General features: G+C 34.6%; 1 protein-coding gene across 3 annotated transcripts in view; it reads right to left on the reverse strand.

The window, feature by feature from the left end:
* Positions 1-26,101, reverse strand: part of ANO3 (anoctamin 3) — a gene marked incomplete at both ends in the record, with an annotated part of 255,438 nt that overhangs the window by 72,320 nt on the left and 157,017 nt on the right. For all 3 annotated transcript variants that reach the window (XM_084254786.1, XM_084254785.1, XM_084254787.1), the window contains 4 exons: positions 933-1,064; positions 6,038-6,082; positions 10,045-10,145; positions 17,231-17,389. In XM_084254786.1, the coding sequence (XP_084110912.1) occupies positions 933-1,064; positions 6,038-6,082; positions 10,045-10,145; positions 17,231-17,389 (437 nt within the window). The remainder of the gene's footprint in view (positions 1-932; positions 1,065-6,037; positions 6,083-10,044; positions 10,146-17,230; positions 17,390-26,101) is intronic.

Genomic DNA, 26,101 nt, shown 5'->3' on the forward strand with positions numbered 1-26,101 from the left:
TCCAATCTTTGCAAACACTTAGAAATTACTTGTCTAGATTCACCTCTGAGAATAAATAATAAAATAAATTGAATATTGATGAGGAGAGTTTCCCATCAATTACTGGCTCAGTGACAGTTTGGTGGTCTGGAACTTTGCTCAATTCTGTCTCTCAACTCACATCCCAGAAAACAAACAGGTCAACCCAGAACAGAGCACAGCAAAGTAGTACCTAAAATTATAGTCCTAGAATACACTGTTCATTCCTCTATCTTTATCTTTACACTATTTTATTTATTAATTTATTTTTTGTCTTCCCACTAGACTGGGCTTACCATAAAAGCAGGTACTGAGATTAAGTATCCTTAATTTGTATCATAAAGAAACTCAGTAAGTACTAATTAAATGAACAAATGACTAGAGATATGTAGATACACGGATACAGGATAATAGGTAGATGGACAGATATATAGTTACATAACAAATACCCCCAAATTTCTCTTTTACTGTAGATTTGTAAGATAAAACTAAAATGGATAGTTTAATAGACACATATTAATTATAATTATAAATATAATAACATTAATTGGAATAACCCACTACCCAAACATGCTATTTATAGTAATTCTACTATTTTTATCAGTATGAACAGTATTGTTATTTGAACTGGATGACATTACCACAGTAATTATTTTGAAATAGTTAGGAGCTAACTAGATTATCAGTCTGTGAGTTTACAACTAAGTAATTATTATCTGGATATCTCAAAGTCATAGCTATTAATTATTAATAATACTAATGTTGTTCCTAAATTAAGTGTACATTTTAATAAGACAATCCTTATTCTGATATATATGGAACTGGCCTCAGATATTTTTGTTCTACCAACAACTTTCAAATGATGAAATATACCAAGGCAGGTGATATGGAAAAAGAGCTGGGAACTAACTCACTGGTGAATCCGTGCACGGCTGAAGGGGCCAGTGTAGCAGTCTGACTCCTCCAGATCTGGAAAAGCTGACTTGTCAAGAACCATTGGGTTCTGGGACATCCATTTTTTTATTCTTCTAAAGTAGCTTTGCACCCTGGAACAAATGCACAGTGTAGAATTGGATTTGGCTGCAATCTTGAGTCAAGACTCACTTCCATTAATATTCCAAAAAAGAATTCAAAAGAATCCAAAACACCAAAACCATGCACATACACTCCTGAACCCACACATTCCTTCTGTTGTCACACAAAAGAAATAAATCCCCAAACTAACCCAATCATGCTTTCATTTTAACTCCTTCAGGGCAACTGGGCTATCCTTATGAGAAACAAATTATGAAAATTATTATGGAATTTTCTTACATAATGATGGTGGTAGGAAAAAATAAAAAAAAAATGAAGGCAGCATGACATATTCAAGTTTTGCTTCTATATATGTAACTAAGTATATGCTTTTATCTATTGATATGTAGTTATTCATTCTCCCTGATCCTTAAAAATTATTTAGTGATGTGGATCTACCAAAGCAGAGACAGAAAATAGCTACAATGCACTTCTTCAGAAGCACTGCGAGCTGCAGGTTTGAGGGAAACAGCAACAGTTTTGTAATCAAACTAAACTGGGTTTAAAGACTGTTCTGCATTGCAGTAGCTTTGTGAATCTGTACCAATTATTTCATGTCTTGCCTCAATATCTTCACTCATAAAATAATAATACTGACCTCACTGGATAGTTGAGAGTTAAGCATTAGTTTTAAAGAAAGTTCAGCCAAAGAGCTTCTGCAGCACTTTTAAAGATTCAATGGGCATATGGCTCACCTGAAACGCTTTTAAAAATGTAGCTACTGATCTGATAGACCTTAGGTGTGGGCAAAAATTGCTTTTTCTACTAGCTCTGAAGGGAAGCTCATGCATTTGCTCACTGACAGCAATTTGAGTGATGGGGTTAGTATAGAGATCAACCATATAACATTAAGACACTGTTTTAGGACTTGAGGACATCTCACAACAGAACCCTCTGGCCCCAGACTTATATTACAGTCGTAACCCCATAACCTTGTTTCACAGTGGTATTTGTACTGGCTGGAATCATGTTTTTTTAAAGGAGAAAAAGAAAGCAAAAGAAAGATTGACTTGAGATTGAATCTGCAAACTTAAATTCTGAGTTCCTGTTTTAACAGCTGTGTTTGATAAAAATAAATACACAATATTTACACATGCTTTACAATGTTGTGTCTTGGCAATTTTTGGCTTATCCTGCAATAGTAAAAGTATTGTAAAATTCATCTTACTACTATGCCAATTCTGATTAAAATTTAAAAGTTGTAGTTATTTGTAAACAGTTATATAAGGTTGCATATGTTGTATCTTAGGGCTTATTGCATTATGTTAAAATTACTATCTTTAATATCTTTAATTTGAAATAAGAATCAAGTCCTGGTGTAAAGTTTAACATGTTTAAACCCGTCTTTTGCCAAAACAAGGTTATCATTTAGAGGTTCAGTAGCTGTTGGTATGGAAGGGACCAACTAATTTCCTTCTAGTCTAAAACAATCAATAAACAGTATTTCAGATGTTCATTTTGTTTTTCATTATAAAGAAAGCCTCTGAAATTACAAAACGTTACTGTATCCCACCAACTAGAGCATGGGCAGGTAGAAAATACTGAATGGTTTCAACTCACCAATTTAGCCTAAGAAGCAAACGGTGGGGAGGAGTTGCAAGATGAGCATCCAAGTACTGAACTTGTACTCATGGGAATTTGGTCAAGTATTCAAATCACTGATCTTTAGTTTCCTCAGCTCTAAAGAGAGGAAGTAATTCCATCTGCCCTAGGTGGCTAGGAGATCAAATACAAGGATGCATTCTGATAGCACTTAGAAAATGGTGATGGATGACAGCACCCAAGGGTCTTTTATCTCTGACAAGATTACAGATATGCTAGAAGTAAAAATGAATGTCAGAAATATTAAAGAAATGTAGAGGACTCTTAAATCATCTTTTTATAGGACCTTTAGACTTAACTTTTACAGAAAATAAAAGGTATTATCAATTTAGCTTTCTCACCCCCCCCCCCCATATGAGGGAATAAATGATGTCTGAGGGTGTAATGTTGTCAGACCTGGATCTGAATCCCAGCAAGAATCTAGCTTATTACTTTTTTTTTGATTGTCATCCGCTTATTTTTCTCATCTCCAAAGTGAAAAGATATTTTTGAGAATTAAATAGATAATGCCAGACCCAGCACACTGTAAATAATAAATGTTTATGGTGATAATGAGGAAAAAAGAATATCACTATTAATACTTCTACTACTATGATCACCACCATCAGGCCATCAAGATAATCTAATGCTTCATCTATGCTTTACCAAATCTTTATTTTGTTGGCCATCATGCAAATATAAGAGTTTGTGGAGGATTGTGAAGATGATTTCTAAAAAGAAATTTAAGTTTCTTTGCTAAAATCAGTGGAAAACGGGTAATTCTGTGGCACTTGAAGATATCTGGATCAAATGGTCAAAATTACTTTGTTCGAACACAAAGTCTACCAAGGCAGCGATGAAATTTGGAGATGAGGAGTGTGGTGAGGTCGGGTAAGGTGATAATGGGGTCATTTATTTACCCTGATCTGTAAAACCAGCTACCCTTTGTTCTGCTTCGCTAAAAGGTCATTTTGAGGATGCTTTGAAAACTGAATGTGAAAAGTTCTTTGTAAACAAATGATGAACTGCAGAAATAGAACTATAGCCATTTCCTGTCCACCTGCCTGCAGAAATGATGACCTTCAAAAACTGGATAATCAGCTGTCTATTACTTATCTCTGAATGTTTCCTGTTCAAAATAACCACATATATCATTTCCACTTTAAAGAAGGAAAAACACAAGGAAAATCTAATTTCACAATTAGATTTTTGTTTCTGGCTTTTTAATATTTCACAAATTGGGTTTTATAATTTTATAACAATGATATTCATACACATACACACAACATATATATTTTCTTTCTAAAGCAAAGGTTTTTTAAAAAAAAATCAAACCAGTCATTTCCTAACTGAAAGTCTAAAGTCAGGCAAATAACATGATGTTTTTTCAGTTTAATATGTCATTTACTTTCTAAAAAGTTCTTTCCTATTCACTACCTTCCCATATGCACCCACAAAGTCAAGGAACAAAGAGAAATACTTGCACTATTAAACACGCTTGTCACCTTTCCTACCACACCTAAATTTAATATTCGAACGAGAACATTCTCCTATTCTATAAATCAAAATCTTCCTATTCTACACTTCAAAATTATATGCAGTCATTTACATTGGTAAATGTAAGATACTTTAATAATTACTTGGAACACCTGGCAACTAAATTTTCATTTCATGAAATTAAACAGAAAATAATACAAAGGTTACAAAACATTATGATATATAATATAGTGTGAATTTTTCTTGTTCACTTTTTACAACTGATCATATATAAAGTACACCTTTTCCACTTTTAAAAACTCTTTCTTTAGGATTTATTATATGCTTATCACGTATTCTAGATGCAATTAACTCTAAAATTAAATAATATTTCATAGACATTTGTTATTTTAATATACATGATTTTATCCTCTTCAAGCCTCTAAAATAAAGATACTTGTTTATCAGAAAACTCACTATTTATATAGTAACGAAATGTCACTTATTCAACAGCAGCATACTGAAGCCAACTTAAAGATATTTATCAACACATGTAACACTAAGCAGGCACATGCAGAGAAAACAAGAAAAACCTGCAGTTGTAAATTTGTATAATATTTCAGTAACATTGACTTGATTATGAAAAAAGTCAGAAATTTCCTACATAGACCAGGACCAAAAATGCACAAGGGAAATAATGAAAGCTCAATCTAAACCAGAGCCTATTAACCTAGCAGAGCAATGTGATTTGACTGAAGAGCATCTTTAAAATTTTTTTTAAAGAGCCATTTGAGTACTAATTCTTTTCATATTTATTTTGAATTCAAGTTTACCCCAATTTTTGTTTTCTTGTCACCCTTCCTACCACACCTAAATTTAATATTTGAAAGATAACATTCTCCTAGTCTATAAATCAAAATCTTCCTATTCTACACTTCAAAATTATATGCAGTCATTTACAATGGTAAGATTAGATTTATCGAATCCTTTCTTAAAAAGGTCTGATATCTACACTACTTAAGTCTTCTAACTTTTGTGTTTCCTTCTGACTTGTAATATCCAGCAACATTATTCAACAGGACATACTCTACAACATTCACATTTTGTGTTCATTTATTCTTTGTAATAAGAAGGAAAACAGGCAAGAGTTAGAAGTCTCTTTAAACATTCATTAATGGAAGCTCATTTATTCCAGTGAAATAGGACAAAGATGATTCAGGTGGAGTGTTTATATCTCAGGACTGGGGTTTGATTAATTCCTTTGTCACAGTTCCTGTCACCGCAGTAATAAATAGGATGTTGTTTTCACAAGATGCTCTTGAAAAGTTTGCTTTCAATACTAGAATAAAAGAGGCAGTTTCAAATGGTAGATAAAGAATATGTTTGTGCAAAAGATGGTGGATAAAGAACATGTTTTGCAAAATATGCTATACTATGGCCTTGGAAACCTCTTCTATATGCTATATACAAGTCTTTTCCTCTATCACCTTTGCCAAGTAAGAGATTCAGGTTCAACAATCTGGAAGGTCTCTGGCTGGGTCTGTTATGTTGTTCTAGTGGGCCATCATTTGCACCAATCCTGGTGCTGTAACTATTTTTACAAGTGAAATCTTGTAAGAGTCTAATTTGCAATTAAATTCCACTGTCCACAACACTATGTGAAAGGATTGCAGGATTGGCGATCGATAGTATACAGAAAAATCAGATCATCTGATTTTAAACATTGTTCCTTTTGACTTCAGTCATTTTGGAAATCTCTCGACAAAACAATACAATTTATCTTTCTAAAATTTACAACTGCTGATGTGGGTAATGGAATGTCTTGCTTTTATTTTGTTTTTCCCAAATGACAAATTGGTCATCAACAAATTACACATCACCCACCAACCTGCCCATTGATTTGCTCCTCCGGTCAGTGTAATAGCTTTTTTTCCTGGAAAATAATAGAAATTTGCTGAGGAAAGGCACATGAAATTAGTGAACCAGTGAACAATGATATTCAATCACACTGAGAATTTCAGTACTCCAACTTCCATATGCTCCAGTTTACTCAAAAAACTAGTTATTGCTTATCTTGAAGTAGACATTGTCTGCAGTGAAATACATCTGCTTAGCTATACATAAGGGTTAGTTTTCTTTCTTTCCTTGCAATCTTTTAGCAAATTGCATCTGATTCACATCCCATTCTCGCTTGATGCTTATTCAGTAACAAAATAGTTTTTATCTTCCAGTTTTTTTGAGAAGTTTCATGGGTTTTTTGCTTTTAACTACATTTTCCCAACATTATACATTGTATCTTTAATCCATTAAGTCAATGATAAACTGCAATTCTCCTTAGTGCAGCATAAATGAACCTGTATGACCTAATCATTTTCTACCTATTACCCGGCCTTCCGTAGTTTATTAATTGTATGCTGTTTATGTAAAGAGCTTTCTTTATTTTTCCCTTACTTTTTCATTTGTAAAAATTCTGCTATGTTATACCTTGCATAAAAAAGCTTTTGTATATCTATCATAATAACAGATCAAAATTGTAAGTAATAATTACCTCAATCACTGTTTCTAATCAGTGCTTCACAGAGCAACTGGCCACATGTGTATATGCTTACAGAGCTAAGAGAGGGCAATGACATGGGTGGGACTCTGAAGCACTTGTTCCTGGTAAGCAGACCTACTCCACTTTTTTTCTGTAAAACAGTGCTCCCAGTTGGCTTTTAACCTGTTGTATTTTTGAGTGAAGTTTCATCTGCATAAAAAAGTGATCTAAATTTAACCCCATTGTAGTAAAAAAAAAAAAAAGATTGTTCTTAATGTTTTAAAAATACATCCACTCCAAGATGGCTATGTTTAAGATATTTGTGAGAGAAGGAGTTTGTGGTAAAATGGGGATAAAAACTAGAAATATAGGATAAAAACTAGAAATGTAGGCTCAGTCCATAGCTAGACAACTTAGGTATATAAAACTTTCTATATGTAGTCAAGCATAAAATTTAGAAAAATACTCAAGATTCATTTTCACACATAAGTTTGCAGAAAACTTGGAGGAAAGGCTATAATTACTTTTGTTTTTTCCTGGAAGATTTGCAGTTTTTCTCTGTGGAATGCAATTTTTGGTTTTGATACGGAGTAAATGCGTGGAATGGTCTAGCATGGGTAGTTTTATATGCATAAATCTTCAAAAATTTTGTCCTAATAGAAATATGTGTTGTTTTTCTATTTAAGTTCTTTGTTATTCTTCTATACTTTAATTTTAATACATTAGCTATGTTCTTAAGTGTGATAACAGTTGATAATTGGGAACTGAACGGCCACATGAAAATTTTTTCTACTTTATTTAAGCTCACACAGAATTCTTTTATTATGAGCTGTAATTCTCAATTACAGGTGCACTTATAAATAAATGAGAAGTTAGTTACTAAGGAGTAGGCTAATGCTACATCTATTATTTAAAATGACATGGAAAGATGCTCCAACAGAACTCTGAATTCCAGAATTTCTTAAATTGTTTTACCCAGAACACCATCATATTAAGATTAAAAAAAAAAAAATTCCATCATCAGATGGAAATTAGGGAAAGGCCACTCTGTACAACTATCTCCTGAAATTTATAAAAAATTATAATAATTATTGAAATATTCAAGTCTCCAAGACAGTATTTCTTTACCATCTGCATCAGAATAATTTGGGATATTTGTTAAAAAAGGTTTATATCCAGTGCCTCCCCTGGTGGCGCAGCGGTTGAGCGCTGGGCTGCGAAGCTGCCCGCAGCCTCTGCAGCGCCGGTTCAATACCCGGCCGCTGGTGAGGGTCCCACATGGCGTGGAGACCTCTCCTGCCGCGACTGCTGCTCCCCTCAGCAGTGTATTTCGTCGGTCTGCCTGTTCTGATCCCCGCTCTGGTGAATTCTGTCACCCTCCTGTGCTTCTGACTGTACCCAGTGCTTGTATAAATAAATAAAAAATCTTTGGGTGGGGGGAAGGTTTATATCCAATTATGTTCCAAACATCATATCCCAGAATCTCTAGGTGTACCTTTCTGGAATTCTCATTTTCAGTTTCCCAGGTAATTCTTTTGCACTCTAAAGACTAAGAATGAGAAAAACTTCTCTAAAAGAAAAGAAATACTTTTTAACTCAGAAATTCAGAAACATATTTGACCATAGGAAATTTTTCTCTTAGAAACCTGTGGAACTAATATTTCTTTCTAAGAGACTTTGCAAAAATGTTGCACGTTTTTCACATTTACATTAATAAATAACAAACTTTCAATGGCAGTTTCCAAAAGTTTCAGTAATACAGCAGTGGTAAACATCTTCAGAAACATAAAGAAGAATTTTTCAGCTAAAACATGAACAAGAAAAAATGGTATAAACATGGTTTTCATATTTCATTGAATATAACAGAACTTTCTTTCAAATAAAATCTTATCAGGAAATTAAAAATTATTAATATTGGATAATATATGTTTTACAAAATTACAAATAATACTTCACTGAATGGTTTTGTACATTTTTCATTTATTATCTGGAATAGTGGAGGCTATGAAAAGTCTTAAAACTTACAGAAAATATTTTAAAGTTGAATTTCAAAATATTTTATGAACTTCCCACCATAAATAAAAGAAGGTAACTATTTACCATATCTGTGCTAGGTTTGAAAATTACTACTCATAAAGTTCTTTGCTAATTTTATAGATTACAATTAATCTCATTTTAATTTTACATGATTTTGTATAGCATGAATTTGTACAGAGCAGATAAGCAGAGATCAGATAGAATATGTGATGGTGTTCTCCCATTACCAGCCTACAATTTAGTTCCAAGCAAGTATTTCAAAAGACTAATATGTCAGTGGGAAAAAAATTTCTCAGAAATCAAGAAATGTAGAGTAGTTCAAAAGTCTACTTACCCTTGGGATTAGTTCAGCATAATGACCTGAATTGAAAGCAGTTCCCTGTAGGCATTAAACTAATCATAATACAAATAATATCTCATGGACTCTTACTAACTTCTGAGGACAAAGTTTCAAAAAATGTATAAACTTCTTATGAGGTGTATTATTTTATCATTTGTATAACAGACCTTTCTTTGCTCTAACTTCTTTTGCTTTTAATTTGGTGTTACTATTTTTTGCTAAGCTCTCAAATGTACTTTTTCCTTCCATCCTAAGTATATTTATTTTTTTATTTTTATTTTTTAAAGATTTATTTTATTTACATGAGCACTGGGGTACAGGCCAGAGGCGCGGGAGGGTGAGAGAACTCACCAGAGACAGAGCAGGGAGTAGAACAGGCAGAAGGACCAAAATACACTGCTGAGGGGAGCAGCGGGAGAGACAGGAGAGGTCTGCCGTGCCATGTGGGACTCTCCCTGGCTGGCCGGGAATCGAACCAGCTCTGCAGAGGCTGTGGACAGCTTCACAGCGCTGCGCTGAACCCGCTGCACCACCAGGGAGGCCCAGTATAATTTTTAGAGAACTTGTAAACCCTTAGCCAAGCATACATTTGAATCAATTTAGGTATCTGATTCTGTCTATAAGACTCATACATACACTAAGATTTGTGTACACTGTATTTGTATAGATGCGGGTGACATATCCTTTAAGTGCATGTATTCCACAGAAACAACCTGAGATCTATCTATTCAGATGGAAAAAAAAAATGTGAGATTGATTTGGGAAATTAAAAATTAAAGTTTCAATATAACTCTTCTTTCCCTCTAGGAAAGTGCACTTTGAAATAACATAGTTTCCAGGGAACCAGAAAGTTTTCCACATTAGACATGCAGATTAGAAGGGGGATAAATCTTTTCAAGATAACCTAGACTTTGGAATGAAAAGCATTTCTTCCTAAAAAGAGTTATACATTGCAAGAGAATGAAATAAAATTTGAAAGTACCTGAATGGCATCCTGATATTCAGCCTCTCCGCATACTTGCATAATGTGTCCCATGGAATGTGAATTTTAATAAACATGATATCAGGATTTGCAACAGCTGGCTGCAAAGGATGTCAGGACAGAGACCATTATGTAAAATAAGAATGGATGATAACACAGTACAATTTAATTTGATAGGAAAGAACATGGTCTCCTTGCCTACACATAAAATCATTGCCACTTACCTAAATGGAATTTGTATGAATAAAACATCTTAATATAGAAAAATATTAATTAAAATGTAAAATGCCACCATATACTAGAAATAATCATCTATGTTAGTGCATTGTCTTATGTTTATAGCTGGTAAGATCTGGAAACCCCAATCAGAACAATCAAGAGCCAATTGGGAATCATGAAGGGAAGAAAAAACATAGTCAATGATTGGAATAACTGCCTCATCTGAGACAAATGAAAGAAGTATTTCATGTTTTATTATAGTTTTTCTGCTTTATCCATACAAGGATCTCCTATTTCAAATGATAACAAATATCTTTTTTCTGAAATTACAGTACTGGTTATTACTTTTAATTACAGTATTAGGCACCACCTTGCCTTTCAGGTACCAAGTATCATTTAACTTTCTCCAGTACTAACCACTTAGAAACAATCATGTAATATGGTAGAAAGAACATAGTATTTGAAATCACAAAGACAAGTACAAACTCTATTTCCACCATTCACCAGCTCCATGACCTTGGAGAAATTACTTAACTCTTCTGATTCTCAGTTTTTGCTCTTGAAAACTGGATAGAATGATCTCCACTTCAGAGTGGTTGTGGGTATTATGGAAGACTGGATATATTAAGGAATCTATAACAGGTTTTCTTGAAATCTTCATTATCTCAAATCAAACTTTAGCCAAAATAATCATCAATTTCAAAGTTTCACTATTCTCCCCTCCCACCCCTCTCTCACTCTCTTTCTTCAGTTAGAAGCTGATTCATTTTTGGTATAGCTTGTCCCTTTGTTTCATAAACCTTCTATAATAGCTTTTTGAGTTATACAAGTATAGAGCCACTAACAGCCTATGCTTTGGGGAAAAGTTTAAGTAGAGTGACTTGAAACAAGTGACTGAGGAGATAGCTATTTATTTTATGGTACTATAAACTGCGTATAAGTTTTAATACAACTATACTGTAGTTTCTTTGAAAGATGTGTTTGTTTCCTCTGTATTTCTTTTTTTCTTTCTTTCTTTCTTTTTAAAGACTTATTTATTTATTTTATACAAGCACTGGGTATAGTCAGAAGCGCAGGAGGGTGAGAGACTTCACCAGAGCCAGAGCAGGGAGCAGAACAGGCAGACTGATGAAATACACTGCTGAGGGGAGCAGTGGGTGCGGCAGGAGAGGTCTGTGTGCCATGTGGGACCCTCACCGGCAGCCAGGAATCGAAACAGCACTGCAGAGGCTGCGGGCAGCTTCGCAGCCCAGCGCTCAACCGCTTTGCCACCGGGGGAGGCCCTGTATGTATTTCAATTGTCCTATGCCTGTATGTTTTTGTTTCGTCCTAAGGAGATGTGGGTTCTTTTTCCTAAGTTATGCAAATAGAGTAAAAGAAACATATTTAGTGCTCATTTTTCCTAGAATCTGGAAGAGACCTCCATGAAGACAAATGAGTCCAGACCCAGAAAAAATGAATTTAAAGCAGACTAACATATTCTACATGTGGAATGATTTCAAACTGAGTATCTATCACCATAAGCATTGCACTGAGGCTTGACATTGCATCAATGTTTGTCAATGTTTGACAGTGAGGAGCACTGTTGTGGAACAGGAATATTTTGGGACAAAAAAAAAAATCTAGGAGCTGGATCTTAGTCTTCTGTGAATGGATATCTCATTCTCCTTCACAGCACAATCTTTCCTAAAGGCTTGGAATTTTGGTTGCTAGAACACAGTAACAGCATGAAGTAGGTGTGACTAGTACATGTATGAATGGTGGGAGAGATCTGGGAATGTTTAAACTCTACGGCAAGAGCACTTGGATTTAATACTAAAGATAGCAGTTGCTGATTTGTTTTACCATGTAGAGTGTACAGCCAGAATCTGATACCTCTCAGCCTCCTCCATAGCTACACTCTAGACAGCATGGTTATCAGAATGAAAGCCAAAGTTTGTTTTTATTTTTTTCACTGAGCTATATATGCTCTTTCATAATCTCATCCTCAATCTCTCTCTAACTTCTTTTACCTCTCTCCCTCTTACTCACTACTTCCATAATTTTGCTACTACTCCCCTTCTTACTTTGTTCTTTTTCCCCGTTGTATTTATTATCATGCTATGAATGAGGTTATTTATTCATATAAGTGCCATGAGGGTCTTTGTTTTGTTCATTTACTCATACCAAGTCCCTAGTTCTATGCTAGACACACAGCAATCACACACTAAACATTTGTTGAACAGACAAATGAAGTAACTTACTAGGAGTATACTTTCTATGAAATTTATACATGAGCAAGAGATGATGTATAAAATAAAGAAAATAAGTCAGAATTATTCTGGATGAGGTCATTATCATCATGAATAGCTAGCTTAAAACTGATTATTAATTCATCCCTGTCAACCTCTAACATGTGAAATAACCTAATACACTGAAATAAAGAGCATACTTTAGAAGGATGTTTCTGCATTAACTCTGTATCAATGAGTGAAATGTCAAACTAAGTGCACATAAAGCTAGAACATTTCTAATTCTATAATGTCTTAACTTTAAATATATATATAGATCTTTTTCAAGCAGCATGAATGCTCATCTTTTATAACTTCCTCAGCTTAATTACTCTTTTGTTATGCTTCTCTTATAAAAAAATAACAGAAGTAGTTTCATTTTCTTACAGCTAGTGAGTAGGGGTTTGGTGGAGGGATGGTGTTGGCAGGGAAAAGGATTACCTTCTCCCTTGGAATCAAAAGCTCCCAATCTGGCACTATTCTGTTTAGCTCTAATGAAGGCAGAAATGTTCTGAAGGAACAAAACACCTACCACCTTCACACTTCGCATTATTATTTAATTATTCTGTCCAAAATTCTCAAGAGGTAAAACAATCACTCTTGTGAGCAGAGGGAGCTTAAAATTATGTTTTTTACAAAATCACTCTGCAAGTTGGTGGTGGAAAATAAAGAAAAATAAGACTGTGGTAGCTCGTAACGTTACATCTAACATAAAGACAAGTTGCTGATACTTTTTGGCAATGTGGTTAGATAACAAGCACCTATATAGATCATCTATTCATATGTGTGGTACTTTGTTAAACAGCAATAGAAGACCAATACAAACTATTAAGAAATTGTGACATGAAACCATAAGGCAATATTTTGTTATGATATAATTGATAGAATGCTTATTATAGAAAGATGTTTTTGTTCACACAAACTGCATTTGTAGTAGTTTGAATTTATACACTAATCTAGTCATAATTAACTCAATCATTTAAACAATTAAAATCATTAATCGTAGAATTAAGAACATAAGTAAAGGTACCCCTTTTTGTGAAAGTACCTTTGACAAGTAAAATAAAAAAATTATAGAAAATTAACTTGAAAATATAATTTAGGAATCTTGATAATTCACTTGATATTCTAAACATGTACTGTGTCTTCCCCTGCCCATTCTGAAGGATCTTTAAATTAAGTAATACATTTTTATTATTTTATTTTTTTATTTGAGGTAACACTGGTTTACAATGTTGTTACCTCACATTCGCCATCAAAATACCCATAATGCTCCACCCATAGTCCATTGTGCCCCCTCCCCACTGTGCTCCTGCCCTACACCCTCCCTCTTTGACTGTCCAACCCCTTACGCCACCAGGGAGGCCCCCTTTTATTTTTATAACCTCAATTCAAAGTTCATTTCTTTAAACTCACTTAAATCCTCTGGTCTTCCTTTACCCTCTGGACTAGATCACTGCCCTTGTTAAAAGGCATACTAGCTCCATTTATTTTTATTTTAGGTCACTTAATGCAGTTTGAAATTATAAAGGATATCCTCACAAGAAAGTATTTTAGACATCCTATCAATAGTGAAAATTGAAAGTCACCTTGGATCAGAGTATCTTTATTTTTCAAAGTCACTTAAGACAGTCTTAGTTCAGCAAGTAAAGTTCAAGTGGAAAGAGTAAAATAAGATTTTTTTTTTTAATTTGCATTTTCCCTTGCTTGAGTAAGCTTAAAGAATTTGGAATCAATTTTCATAAGGCATCTAGGACCTCTTAGGAGGGAAGATATACAAATTACCAACTCTGTTTTAAAATTAACATCATCTGTTTTGAGGAACTGGAATGGAATAGACAACTCTTTTTGTTACCTCAATGGGGAAGTAAATAGAAGGAAAGAGGAAGAAGAGACTGGTAACTTGTGTTCAACTTAATGACTGAACAGTGTGTGGGAATGGATAATTCCAGTGACTGTGCATTTGAGCTGAATAAACCTCCTGGCTTGCTGTCTTGGTGCTAACTGAAACCAGGGGACTAACTCCAAAGCATGTGAGTGTGAATTAAAAAAGGTGTGACTGTGGAACCCAGAATGAAAAACCTTTCTGCCATTAAACATTAGACCTATGGACACCCTACTGCTGATAGCTACTTTAGACCAAAAAATGCAAAAACATATTTTGGCAGTTACTGAAAAATGAGAGCTCATGAATGAATGGTCTTTCCCATAAAAGTAGAACAGAAACCCATGAAGAAGTGAATAACACCAAGTATTATTCTTGGGGAAAAAAACTAAAGGAACAGGGAGAGAAAGACTCAAAAAAGAATCTAGACTTCCTGCCAAGAAAACTAGGTAGAGACTGAGCCAAGTCAAACCTCTTTTACAACTATACACTTTTCACAACTCACTCCTACAGACTGTAAGTTCATTAAAGACATGAATGTGGTCTACTTTAGTCTACTGGATTCCCAACAGCTTGCACAATGCCTGTCAAAATTATTTGCTGAAAGATTAAACAGTTGGAGATATGTGAGCATAACTACCAGTATTATTATAGACTGTATATATATATATATAAACTGCTCTGGGAACAGATGAGGAAGTGATTGATTGTGTTTGTACTAAGGAAAAATCACATGAACAAAAGTCTATTGCAAGACTAATTTCATAAGATTTTTTTTTTTACAAAAATATTTCTTGATCAAATTAGTCCCCAGAGATATGGATCTCCTAGGCTAAAATTCACAGAAGAGGCATAAAAAAAGAAACAAAATTAAGAGTCCACAGAAATAGAGATCAGATTGCCACCTGTCCACTGCAGCAATAAATAGTGTGTAAATAAACTTTAAAAAAAAGTCAAGGTTTTGTGTGTTTGCTATTTTATACACATTAAAAGAATTTTGATTTGATGTTCTAGGGCCATTCCAAGTTGTAATGTGGCATTTCCTAATAAGTTTTCCTGAGAAAACTAGTCCCAGGAGATGTCTTTTAGCAAACTGTCTCGACATTTAAGCAACTAAATTGCCAGTTTTTTTTTTTTTTTTTTGACATTGTCCCATTCTTTTGAAAACAAGCTAGATACCATTAGTAGTCATGTAGTGGTTCCTTAAGCACTTATTTTCTTCTCTTAATTTTGGAAAGGCTGACCAAAGGCATAGGTTATAATACTGAAATTAGTGCTAAGAGGTCAATTTAAAACACTGAGTGCATATTTAGAAAGATCTTAATCTGATAATCTATGTTTCTACTTTAGGAAACTAGAAAAACAGTGCAAATTAAATCAAAGCCAACAGAAGAAAAAACAAGAACATCAATTAATAAATAAAATCAATGGAATTAGTGAATCGATAGAGAAAACAGTAAATCAACAGATAACAGCAAATAGATAAAAATTAGTGGAATCAAAAGACTGCTCTCTAGAAAGATCAATAAATTAATAATAAGAGGTCAAATAAGAAAAATAGAGGACAGATTCACTGATATCAGAAATGAAAAAGGGAGATTACTACAGATCACATGGAATTTAAAAGACTAATAGATTACTGGGCCTCCCCTGGTGGCGCAGCGGTTGAGTGCTGGGCTGCAAAGCTGCCCGCAGCCTCTGCAGCACTGGTTCTATCCCTGGCTACCAGCGAGGGTCCCACATGGTATGCAGACCTCTCCTGCCACCCGCTGCTCCCCTCAGCAGAGTACTTTGCTTCTTCTGCCTGTTCTGCTCCCTGCTCTGGCTCTGGTGAATTCTCTCACCCTCCTGTGCTTCTGACTGTACCCAGTGCTTGTATAAATAAATAAATATATCTTTTAAAAAAAAAAGAGATTACTATACCCAGACATTTGATCACCTAGATGAACAGATTCCTTGAGACACAATCTGACTAAATTCACATGAAATGAAACACATTATGTGAACAGACCTACATCAATTAAATAAATTGAATTAGTAATTAATAACCTTTTTAAAACAAAAAGATGAGGCCCAGATAAGTACACCAAGGATTTCTAACAAATATTTAAGGGAGAAGTTATAACATTTCTCTACAATCTCTTTCAGTGGATAGAAACAGAGAGATCTTTTCTCTTTTTTAGATTAATTGTATTTTTTTTTATTTCTAAGGAGTTGTTTTAAATTTTTTGGATTAATACATTCTTGGTACAATTTAAATGAACCCTAATGGTCATCTATGGATTCTGGATGATGATATCTCAATGTAGGTGCATCATTCGCAACAAATGTACGACTCTTAGTAGGGGATAATGATAATGGGAAAGGTGGTAGGTAGGATATCGCTGTACCTTATTCTCCATTTTGCTGTCATCCTAAAATGGTTGTATAAAGTCAAGTCTTAAAAAAAATAAAAGTTTGAAATAAGACTGGGAAGAAAATCATTCATGGTTCCAATATTATAATACAGGCATTAAGAATTTGGCAAACTTTTCTTTCAACACATGGTTTTTCTTTTCAAAGGTTTTTGTACTGTACAGAGTTATAATCATTCCTTCTTTAATATTTAAAATTGGAAAAAATAGTTATGCCCTTTGAAAGTATTAAAATTTACAGAAATTTATAGTGAAAAAAGAACATATTTAAATGGTTCTATACATATGTATAAAACGACTGTATTTAAAAAGTCATGTTATACATACTTTCCATAGTAAAATATGGTGATTATATCTCTTCTAGCATTTCATATCATATATAACATTAAAGTACCCACCTCTTTTTCCAACATCAAGCCTTCTGCTCTGAGGTTCTTTTCAAATGTGTTTCTTTTGTCATATTGTATATTTGACTTTCTATAAACCAGAATGTAATCAATCCGCTTTTTGCCATCTTTAAATAGAAGTCCGCTGGATGCTATATAATTCATGTCATTCTGAAAATAAAGCAATGTTTGTTAACAGTGTGAGTCAGATAAATATACATTTACATTTCAATCACTTCCATGCAGATACTGGCCATCCAATATTGAAAGATACAATTTTTACATCCCAATTATGAGGTGGTAGAAATATGAAAGAAAGTTTGCAACCTACTATAAGGAGACAATTCGGCCAGTGATTTTCCAGGATTTGAAATAGGCATTCTGGCCCCAGAACCTGGGTTCTCTGATGCTGGCATCAGAATGCATATGTTTTATTTAATAAGACCCTGTAAAAATAACATCAGCTAATACTGGTTGAATATCTACTCAAAATCAAGCTCATATACAGTGACTTACATGTTTCAATACTCATAACTTACATTTCAAAGTTAAAAACAACTAAGGTTTAAATAATACAAATACCAAGAAGGGAAACAAATATAATATCCTGTATTAATACTACTACTCAGACCAAACATCAGTTTCCTAAGCCTATGTATGAAACCACTAATCCAAACAGTAATCCCTGAGCTACTTGCTCTAAGAAATAGTCCCAGGATAGAAAAAGACCACCCACTTAGGCTAATTTTTTATAGCCTCTATCCTAGGGCCCTAGATACCTTTGAAAACTCTTGTATAACTTAGCCCTTCTGATACACAACTAATATTCTCTATCCAGATGGTATTTTTATTTGCTATAATTTTAATAAAATGACTTTTAGTCATCAACAGCTTTTCTTGATGGCCTCCTTGGACAGCAGTAGTGACTGTTTTACCTTATATTGACTAATATCACTGAAGAGCCAGGACTTGAATTCAATTTTGTCTGACTCCAAGTGCAACAGCTTAATTATAAGATAAACACCTACATAACCTCCATCCATGTCAAGAAACAGAATTTCACTTTCTCTGGTGAGCTCTCCTTGCATGCTCTCATATATGTTGCCTTTGATGAACCTTGCTCCCAAGGTAGTCACAATTCTATCATGGATAGTACTACGTTATGCTTTTCCTCAGTTTTGTCACCAAAGGATACATCCTTAAGCACTATATTTTAGTTTTGTTTTCAAATTTTAGGTAAATGCAAGCATATGATAAAAAATGTTTTGTATCTGGATTCTTTCAGGTAACAGTATAGATGTGAAGCACACTCCTAATTCTCCTCTAAATTTTAGATTATTTCACTGTAGTAATATTTTATTATATGAATGAAACTAAAACTTATTTATGCCTTCCAGTAAAAATGCATGTTCAGGGTGTTTCTACTCTTGACAAAGAAATAAATGTATAATAATGAGTCATGTGTATCTTGAGGTACACATGTGCATGCATTGCTATGTAGGAGAAAAACTGTTGATTTGTAGAGAACACTTATTTTAAACTTCAGCAGAATGCTGATCTTGACTGAGAATGAAGTGTGTCATGTACAGACTCTGATCCAGTTTCTGGTATCTCATATAAGAATTCATGGAACACGACTATACAGATTAAATCTTGAGAACTGACTGTGTGCGATTGTCTTTTGTTCATTTTAACATTCTATTATTCAACTTACACATACACTCAGTAAATGTATGAATGCTTGTGAGCTATAAAAAATAATTTACTTACTTTCTTAAATCTGTTTTTGTCCGTCAGGCAGAGCATATTATTGGATTATATTTACACTGTCCTGCTGACAAGTACCTAATGGTGTAGTATTTTAGATTAAGAAATTTTCACTTTGGCCAACTCATGGTGTACCAAAAATTTTGCATTTTACTGCTGCATAAAATGCTTAACACAAATTTGGGATCTTAAAGCAATGCAGGCATACTATCTTGCATCTATGTGCATCAAGACTTGGGATATGGCTTAGGTGGGGCCCTTGTTTAGGGGCCCTGCAAAACTGCAGTTGAGGGGTCTGCAGAGCTATACTCTTATCTAGGGAGAATCCATTCTAAGATAACTCAAGTTCTTGGCAGAATTCATTTCCTTGGGGCTAAAATATTAGTGTTTCACTTTTTAAAGACTGTTGGATGGTTTTTATGGACATGCTACCCTAAACGTGCCTGATCTTGTCATAATAGCTATGGTTGTAGACCACTGTGGGTTCCTAGAAGCTTCATAGTTCCTTGACATGTGGGCATTCCCAGCATAGGTATTTATGTCATCAAAACAGTCTCCAAAGTGAGTCTGTCAGGAAGCCAGATTCTTATATAATGTAATACAACCACAAACTTGACATCTTACCAGCTTTGCCTTAGCCCATGGTTAAAATATAAGTCACAGGGTACAGGATTATGCAAAGTGTGAAAACCTCTAGGCAGAGATCCCTTAGATTATCCTAGAGTCAGTATATCCCAGAAGGGTTTATGAATTAGAAAAAAATGAAGACCTGGTTTAAAGTTGAAAGGTTGAGTTAAAAAAAGAAATAACATAGGGCCTCCCCGGTGGCGCAGCGGTTGAGCGCTGGGTTGCGAAGCTGCCTGCGGCCTCTGCGGCGCTGGTTCGATCCCCGGCTGCTCCCCGGCCACCTGAGGAGGGTCCCACATGGCGCGCAGACCTCTCCTGCCGCCCGCTGCTCCCCTCAGCAGTGTACTTCGGTCCTTCTGCCTGCTCTGCTCCCCGCTCTGGCTCTGGTGAATTCTCTCACCCTCCCGTGCTTCTGACTGTACCCAGTGCATGTATAAACAAAACAAACAAACAAATAAATAAATAAAACATGCCTCTATTAAAAAAAAAAAAAAGAAATAACATAGATGGAGCTAGAAGGGATTATGTTTAGTAAAATAAGGCAGAAGGAAAAAGAAAAATATTGGATGGTTTCACATATCGGAGGAATACAGGGGAATCAAATAAGGGATCAGGAAAAATTAACAATAAATAAAACAAAATTAACAGGCAACTATAAATCAGAGATATTCTATAGGGAAGGGAGAGGGATCAAAACAGGGGAGGGGAGGAACACAAGGTGATGGTGCACAGGTGAACTGGTGGTAGGAATTTCGTGGGGACTATATCTGAGAGGAAAAAGCAAACATTGTTAAAAAATGAACAATGAAGTAAAATATAAATAAATTATAAAAATAAAGAAATATTATAGACTATGAGGGAAGGCTTATGGTCTCATTCACTCATTCCAACATAGGACAAGTGGGGGGATAATAGATTGGTTTAGAAAATGTCACAACACAGGAAATAATAAAGGAAAAGAGAAGGATATGAAAGGGGATCTGGATTTTACTCGTGGTTTTATTGCTGCTGATGTGACTTTAGACAACAGACTTCTTCTGTTGTCCAATTTCCCCAGCATGGTGGGATGGTGTAACAAGTGTCCTTGTAGCTTCCACCTTCCAAGATACTTTTCTTTTCCTTCAATATTTCTCCAAGTGGATGTTTGCTAAGATTTCTTGGGTTTTTCTATTTCTCCAAGAGATGTTTGCTAAGATTTCTTGGGTTTTCAGCTAACTCTGGCTAGGGTTAAAGCAATGCTAAATGTCTGTTAGCTTCTTTCACTCCCTAAAGTGCCTAAAAGAACTTTTCAGGGGAAATTAAAAATGACAATTGAGATCTGTTCTATTCCTACCTGAGTAAGCACCTTTAACATCACGAACAAGGAAATAGGAAACAAGGGATTCTCTTATGCCAAAGTAGAAAGCAGTCTCTGCTCTAATTCAATGTTAACCAATTTCACAAGTCAACGAGAATACAAAGCACATAATCTGGAATGTGATATTAAATAAAGTGCTGGAGGAAAATGAAAAGATGTAAAATCTTCTTAGTAAAATCTAGCACACACTAGAGTTCAGAAACAGAACATAAGAAAATAAAGGTTTGATACAAACAATATAGCAAACACAATTTCAGAACCCTCACGCAATTTAATTAAAAAAAAAAACTAGAAATGATGGCTAAAATAAAACATGCATCTAGTGAAATTCATAGGAAAACATGTAAAACCTTAGCTTCTAGAGAAAACTGGTAAAAATGTGTAAAAATGCTAGCAAGTTGGTAGTGTGTGGCTACTCTGAGTAGATGTAGAAATCAATAACAAGGATAACAAAAACAACATTTGTAAATGTAAAAACATTAAATTTCTAAATAACAAATAAACTGTAGATATAAAATTACATTAGAACGAATTTGGTCTCTTTACTAAATGATGCTGATTAAGATGAATTGTCTATCTATAGATGAATAATTTGACTTCTACCTTATACTATATTGAAATATCAAGTCTAACCCAGAAATAAACCTGTACCATTATGATAAACTGACTTTCAATAACAGTGCTAAGGTGATTCGATGTGGAAAAATGATCTTTTCAACAAATGGTACAAAAGAACTTGGGGCCCTACCTTAAATCATACCCAGAATGAACCCTACATGGATCACAAACCTAAATGTAATAATGAAAACTATAAAATTCTTAGATTGAAATATATGAATGAATTTTGAGACCTTGGGTTAAAAAATTATTTCTTAGATACAATACCAACAGAAATGACAAGAGAAAAAATACAACAAATAAATAGCACTCTATCAAAATTAAACACTTTGTGCTAAAAAAAAAAAAAAAAATCCACCAAAAAAGTGAAAAGACAAACCTGAGAATGGGAAAAAATACTGTAAAGCCATGTATCTGATAAATATATCCATAACCTATAAATCCACAATGTAATAATTCCACAGTATACACATATATACATTATACTATTCAACAGTAAAACAGAAATAACCCAATTAAAAGTGAATAAAATCTTTGATTTCTGTAAAGATTTACAAGGGGCCAAGAAATACTCAAAGATTCTTAACATAACAAAAGTCATTAAGGAAATGCAATTCAAAGCCACAATAAGACAATACTTTTCATCCATTAAAATATCTGTAATCATGAAAGTTAAGAAGTACCAGTAAGTATGTGGAGAAATTGCAACCCTTGTAAGCTAGAGTGTTGAGTAGAGGATGTTGTGAAATGATCTGGAAGCTTTGGAAAACATTTGGCAATTTCTCATAAGTGTTAAGCGTGATTACAGTATCATCAATTTCATTCCTAGAGAGGAGAAACGAAAATAATATCCATACAAAATCTTGTGCATGAACATGTATAGTATCATTACTCATAACAGTAAAAATAAGGAAATATGATGTCTACCCAGTAAATACATAAAAGGTGATATTCATACAATAGAATATCTAGTATTAAGAGGGAATTAAAAATTGACACAGCTACTACATAGATAATCTTTAAAGATATTTTACTATGTGAAAGAAGCTTATCATAAAAAACCATACACTATATGATTACATTTACATGAAATTCAATAGCAGGTAAATATATACAGAGCATAGCTGAATCATTTCCTAGGGCTCGAGGGAGAGTGGGTGGAATAGAAAATAACTGCTACTAGGAATAGGGTTTCTCTTTGAGGAAATAAATGCTTTTTAATTGTATTGTGGTAATGTTTGCATAGTCCTATGCAAATACTAAAAACATTGAATTGTACACTTTAAATCGACAATGAAATATATGGTATATGAACATTATCTCAATAAAGCTCTTAAATCAATTAAAGACAAATTATTGGTTGTAAAATACACAAGAACGTAGCTTCTAAGCATTAACATAGGGACTCAGAGTAGGTAAATATTTCTTAAATAGACCATAAAAAGAAAAAAAGAAATTTGTCTAAATTACATGTGACTACATCTGTTCACCCCAGACTCAATATTATAAAAATATGCATTACCTTACTTTCATCTATAAAGTTGATATCATTCAAGTGATTACTTCAACAGAGTTTGGTGTGTATTTGTTACTCAACTAGCTAATCCTAAAATTTATATGGGAGGCCAAAGTAGTTTTCAATAAGAAAACAAACAGGAAAAAATAAGTAAACATGTTTGTCCTTCAAAATAATTCAGCATTTATCACATTGTATAGTAATTAAGGCAGCATGGTATAAATGCAGAAAAAAAATATAAAAAGCAGAGTAGATATGCCAGAAAAGACTGCTTGAAAAATGGCAGAAGGCACCTGGAGGAGCCAGTGGTGAGTTGGAAAGTTTGCCCACGCCAGGCCCCTTCTGACCAGCAGCCCAAGCCCAGAGGGGGAGCAGGCACCCACGGACGGGGCAGACCGGGAGCGCAGAAAAGTGTGCCCGAGTCCTGCATCGCCATTTTAGAACAGGGACATTTCTCCAGTAAAGACTGCCTGAAACCAGCAGAAGGCTCCTGGAGAAGCCAGAGGGGAGCAGGGAATTTCGCCCACGCCAGGCCCCTTCTGGCCTGCAGTCCGAGCCCAGAGGGGGAGTGGGAACCCACTGCTGGGGCAGACCAGGCACGCAGGGGAGTGTGTCCCCGCATTGCCATTTTAGAACAGGGACCTTTCTTTAGTAAAGACTGCTTGAAACTGACAGATACTCCCGGAGGAGCTAGAGGGGAGCAGAGAAGTTCACCCAAGATGCCAGCCAGGCCCAGCAACACGTGTCCCATTGCATACGGCAAATTAGAAAACAAACAGTAGGGAGTAGAAGAATCACATGGACTCTAGCAACTCCTCAGGAAAAAAGCACACCACAAAAAGAAAACCATACCCCAGATTGCAACGACAGTAACTTGGAAGAACTTCTGAGCCTTCCAGAAAGAGAACTTCAAATTGCCATGATTAAAAAAATGACAGAACTCATAAAGGAAAACAATGATAACAAAAAATAATCAACGATCAGAAGAATGAAATTGAGTCCCTAAAGAGGGAAGTAAAAGAAATGCAGGAGATCAAAGAATTAATGGAGGTACTAAAGAACTCTGGGAAAAGTAATGAAAGCAGAATAGATGAAATGGAAGAACAAATAAGCACTCTTAAAGACACAGAAATAAAAAGAACCAAAACAGAAAAGGAAAGAGAAGTATGAAGGGAAAAGACTGAAGAACAACTTCAGGAATTATCTGACTCCATGAGGAAAGGAAATATGAGTTATAGGAATATCAGAAGGAGAAGAGAGAGATGCAGGAACAGAGAAAATATTCAAGGAGATAATTGAAGAGAACTTCCAAAACATGAAGCAGGAGATGAAAATTGATATACAAGAAGCAAGAAGAACACCAAACTTCCACGACGAAAGGAAAAAAAAAAAAAAAAACAGCAAGACACATACTAGTAAAGCTCCCAAGAATCCAGGACAAGGAAAAAACAATGAAGCTGACAAGAGGGAAGAAACAGATAACATTCAAAGGAAAACCAATCAGGCTGACATCAGACTTCTCTGAAGAAACACTGCGGGCAAGGAGAGAGTGGAGGGACATAGTCAACAGACTCCAAGAAAACAGATGCCAACCAAGAATACTCTATCCCGCAAAGCTCTCCTTCCTCTATGAAGAAAGAATAAGGACCTTCCCAGACAAACAGAAACTCTGGAAATTCATTACAACTAAACCCCCACTCCAAAAAATACTACAAGGAGTCCTAAAGCTAGAACCTCAGAGGGACGAATAACAATGAAAGAAGGCCAAAAAAAAAAAAGTTATTAAAAGAATAGATGAATAAAATCAAGGGAAAGACAAACACAATGGCAAATACAGATGCTAACATATCAATATTAACTCTGAATGTAAATGGACTAAACTCTTCAATAAAAAGACACAGAGTCACAGGCTGGATTAAGAAACAAAACCCAACATTTTGCTGTCTCCAGGAAACACATTTAGCTACAAAAGATAAAAATAGACTCAAAGTTAAAGAATGGAAAACAATCCTACAAGCAAATGGACCAAAAAAGAAAGCAGGAACAGCTATACTTATATCAGATAAAACAGATTTCAAACTCAAAAAGATAAAAAGAGACCCCAACGGGGAGCACCAAAATATATCAGAAAGCTATTGACATCTCTGAAAACAGACATCAGAGAAAACACATAGGTAGTGGGAGACTTCAACACACCACTAACAGCAATGGATAGATCAACAAGACAAAAAATAAGTAAAGAAACTAAAGCTCTAATTAAGGACCTAGAGCGCTTGGGCTTAACAGACATCTATAGAACACTAAACCCCAAAAAAACGGAGTACACATTTTTCTCAAGCGCACACGGATCATTTTCCAGGATTGATCACATACTGGGACACAAGACAAACATCTACAGATACACCAAGATTGAAATCATACCAACCATCTTTTTTGACCAAGAAGGCATCAAACTAGAAATAAACCATAAAAAGAAGGTAAGAACTCTCCTACCTCATGGAGATTGAAAACCACACTACTAGAAGACCACTGGACTAATGAGGAGATCAAAGAAGAAATTAAAAAATTCTTTCAATTGAATGACAAGGAGGACACCAATTTCCTAAATGTATGGGATGCAGCAAAAGCAGTAATAAGAGGAAAATATATAGCAATAGAAGCTCACATCAAGAAACAAGAAAGAACTCAAAGAAACAACCTAATCTCGATGCTCAAAGATCTAGAAAAAGAACAACAAAAAAACCCCAAAACCAGTAGAAGAAAAGAAATAATAAAAACCAAAGCAGAAATAAATGAAATCGAAACTAAAAAAACAATCCAAAAGATCAATGAAACCAAGAGCTGGTTCTTCAAAAAAATAAATAAGATAGACAAACCCCTAGCCAGGCTCACAAAGGGAAAAAGGGAGAAAGCACAAATAAACAGGATCATCAATGAAAGAGGAGAAATCACAATGGACACAGCAGAAACCAAAAGAATAATCAGTAACTACTATGAA

Source organism: Talpa europaea (assembly GCF_964194135.1).
Source record: "Talpa europaea genome assembly, chromosome: 1".
Classification (NCBI taxonomy): Eukaryota; Metazoa; Chordata; class Mammalia; order Eulipotyphla; family Talpidae; genus Talpa; species Talpa europaea.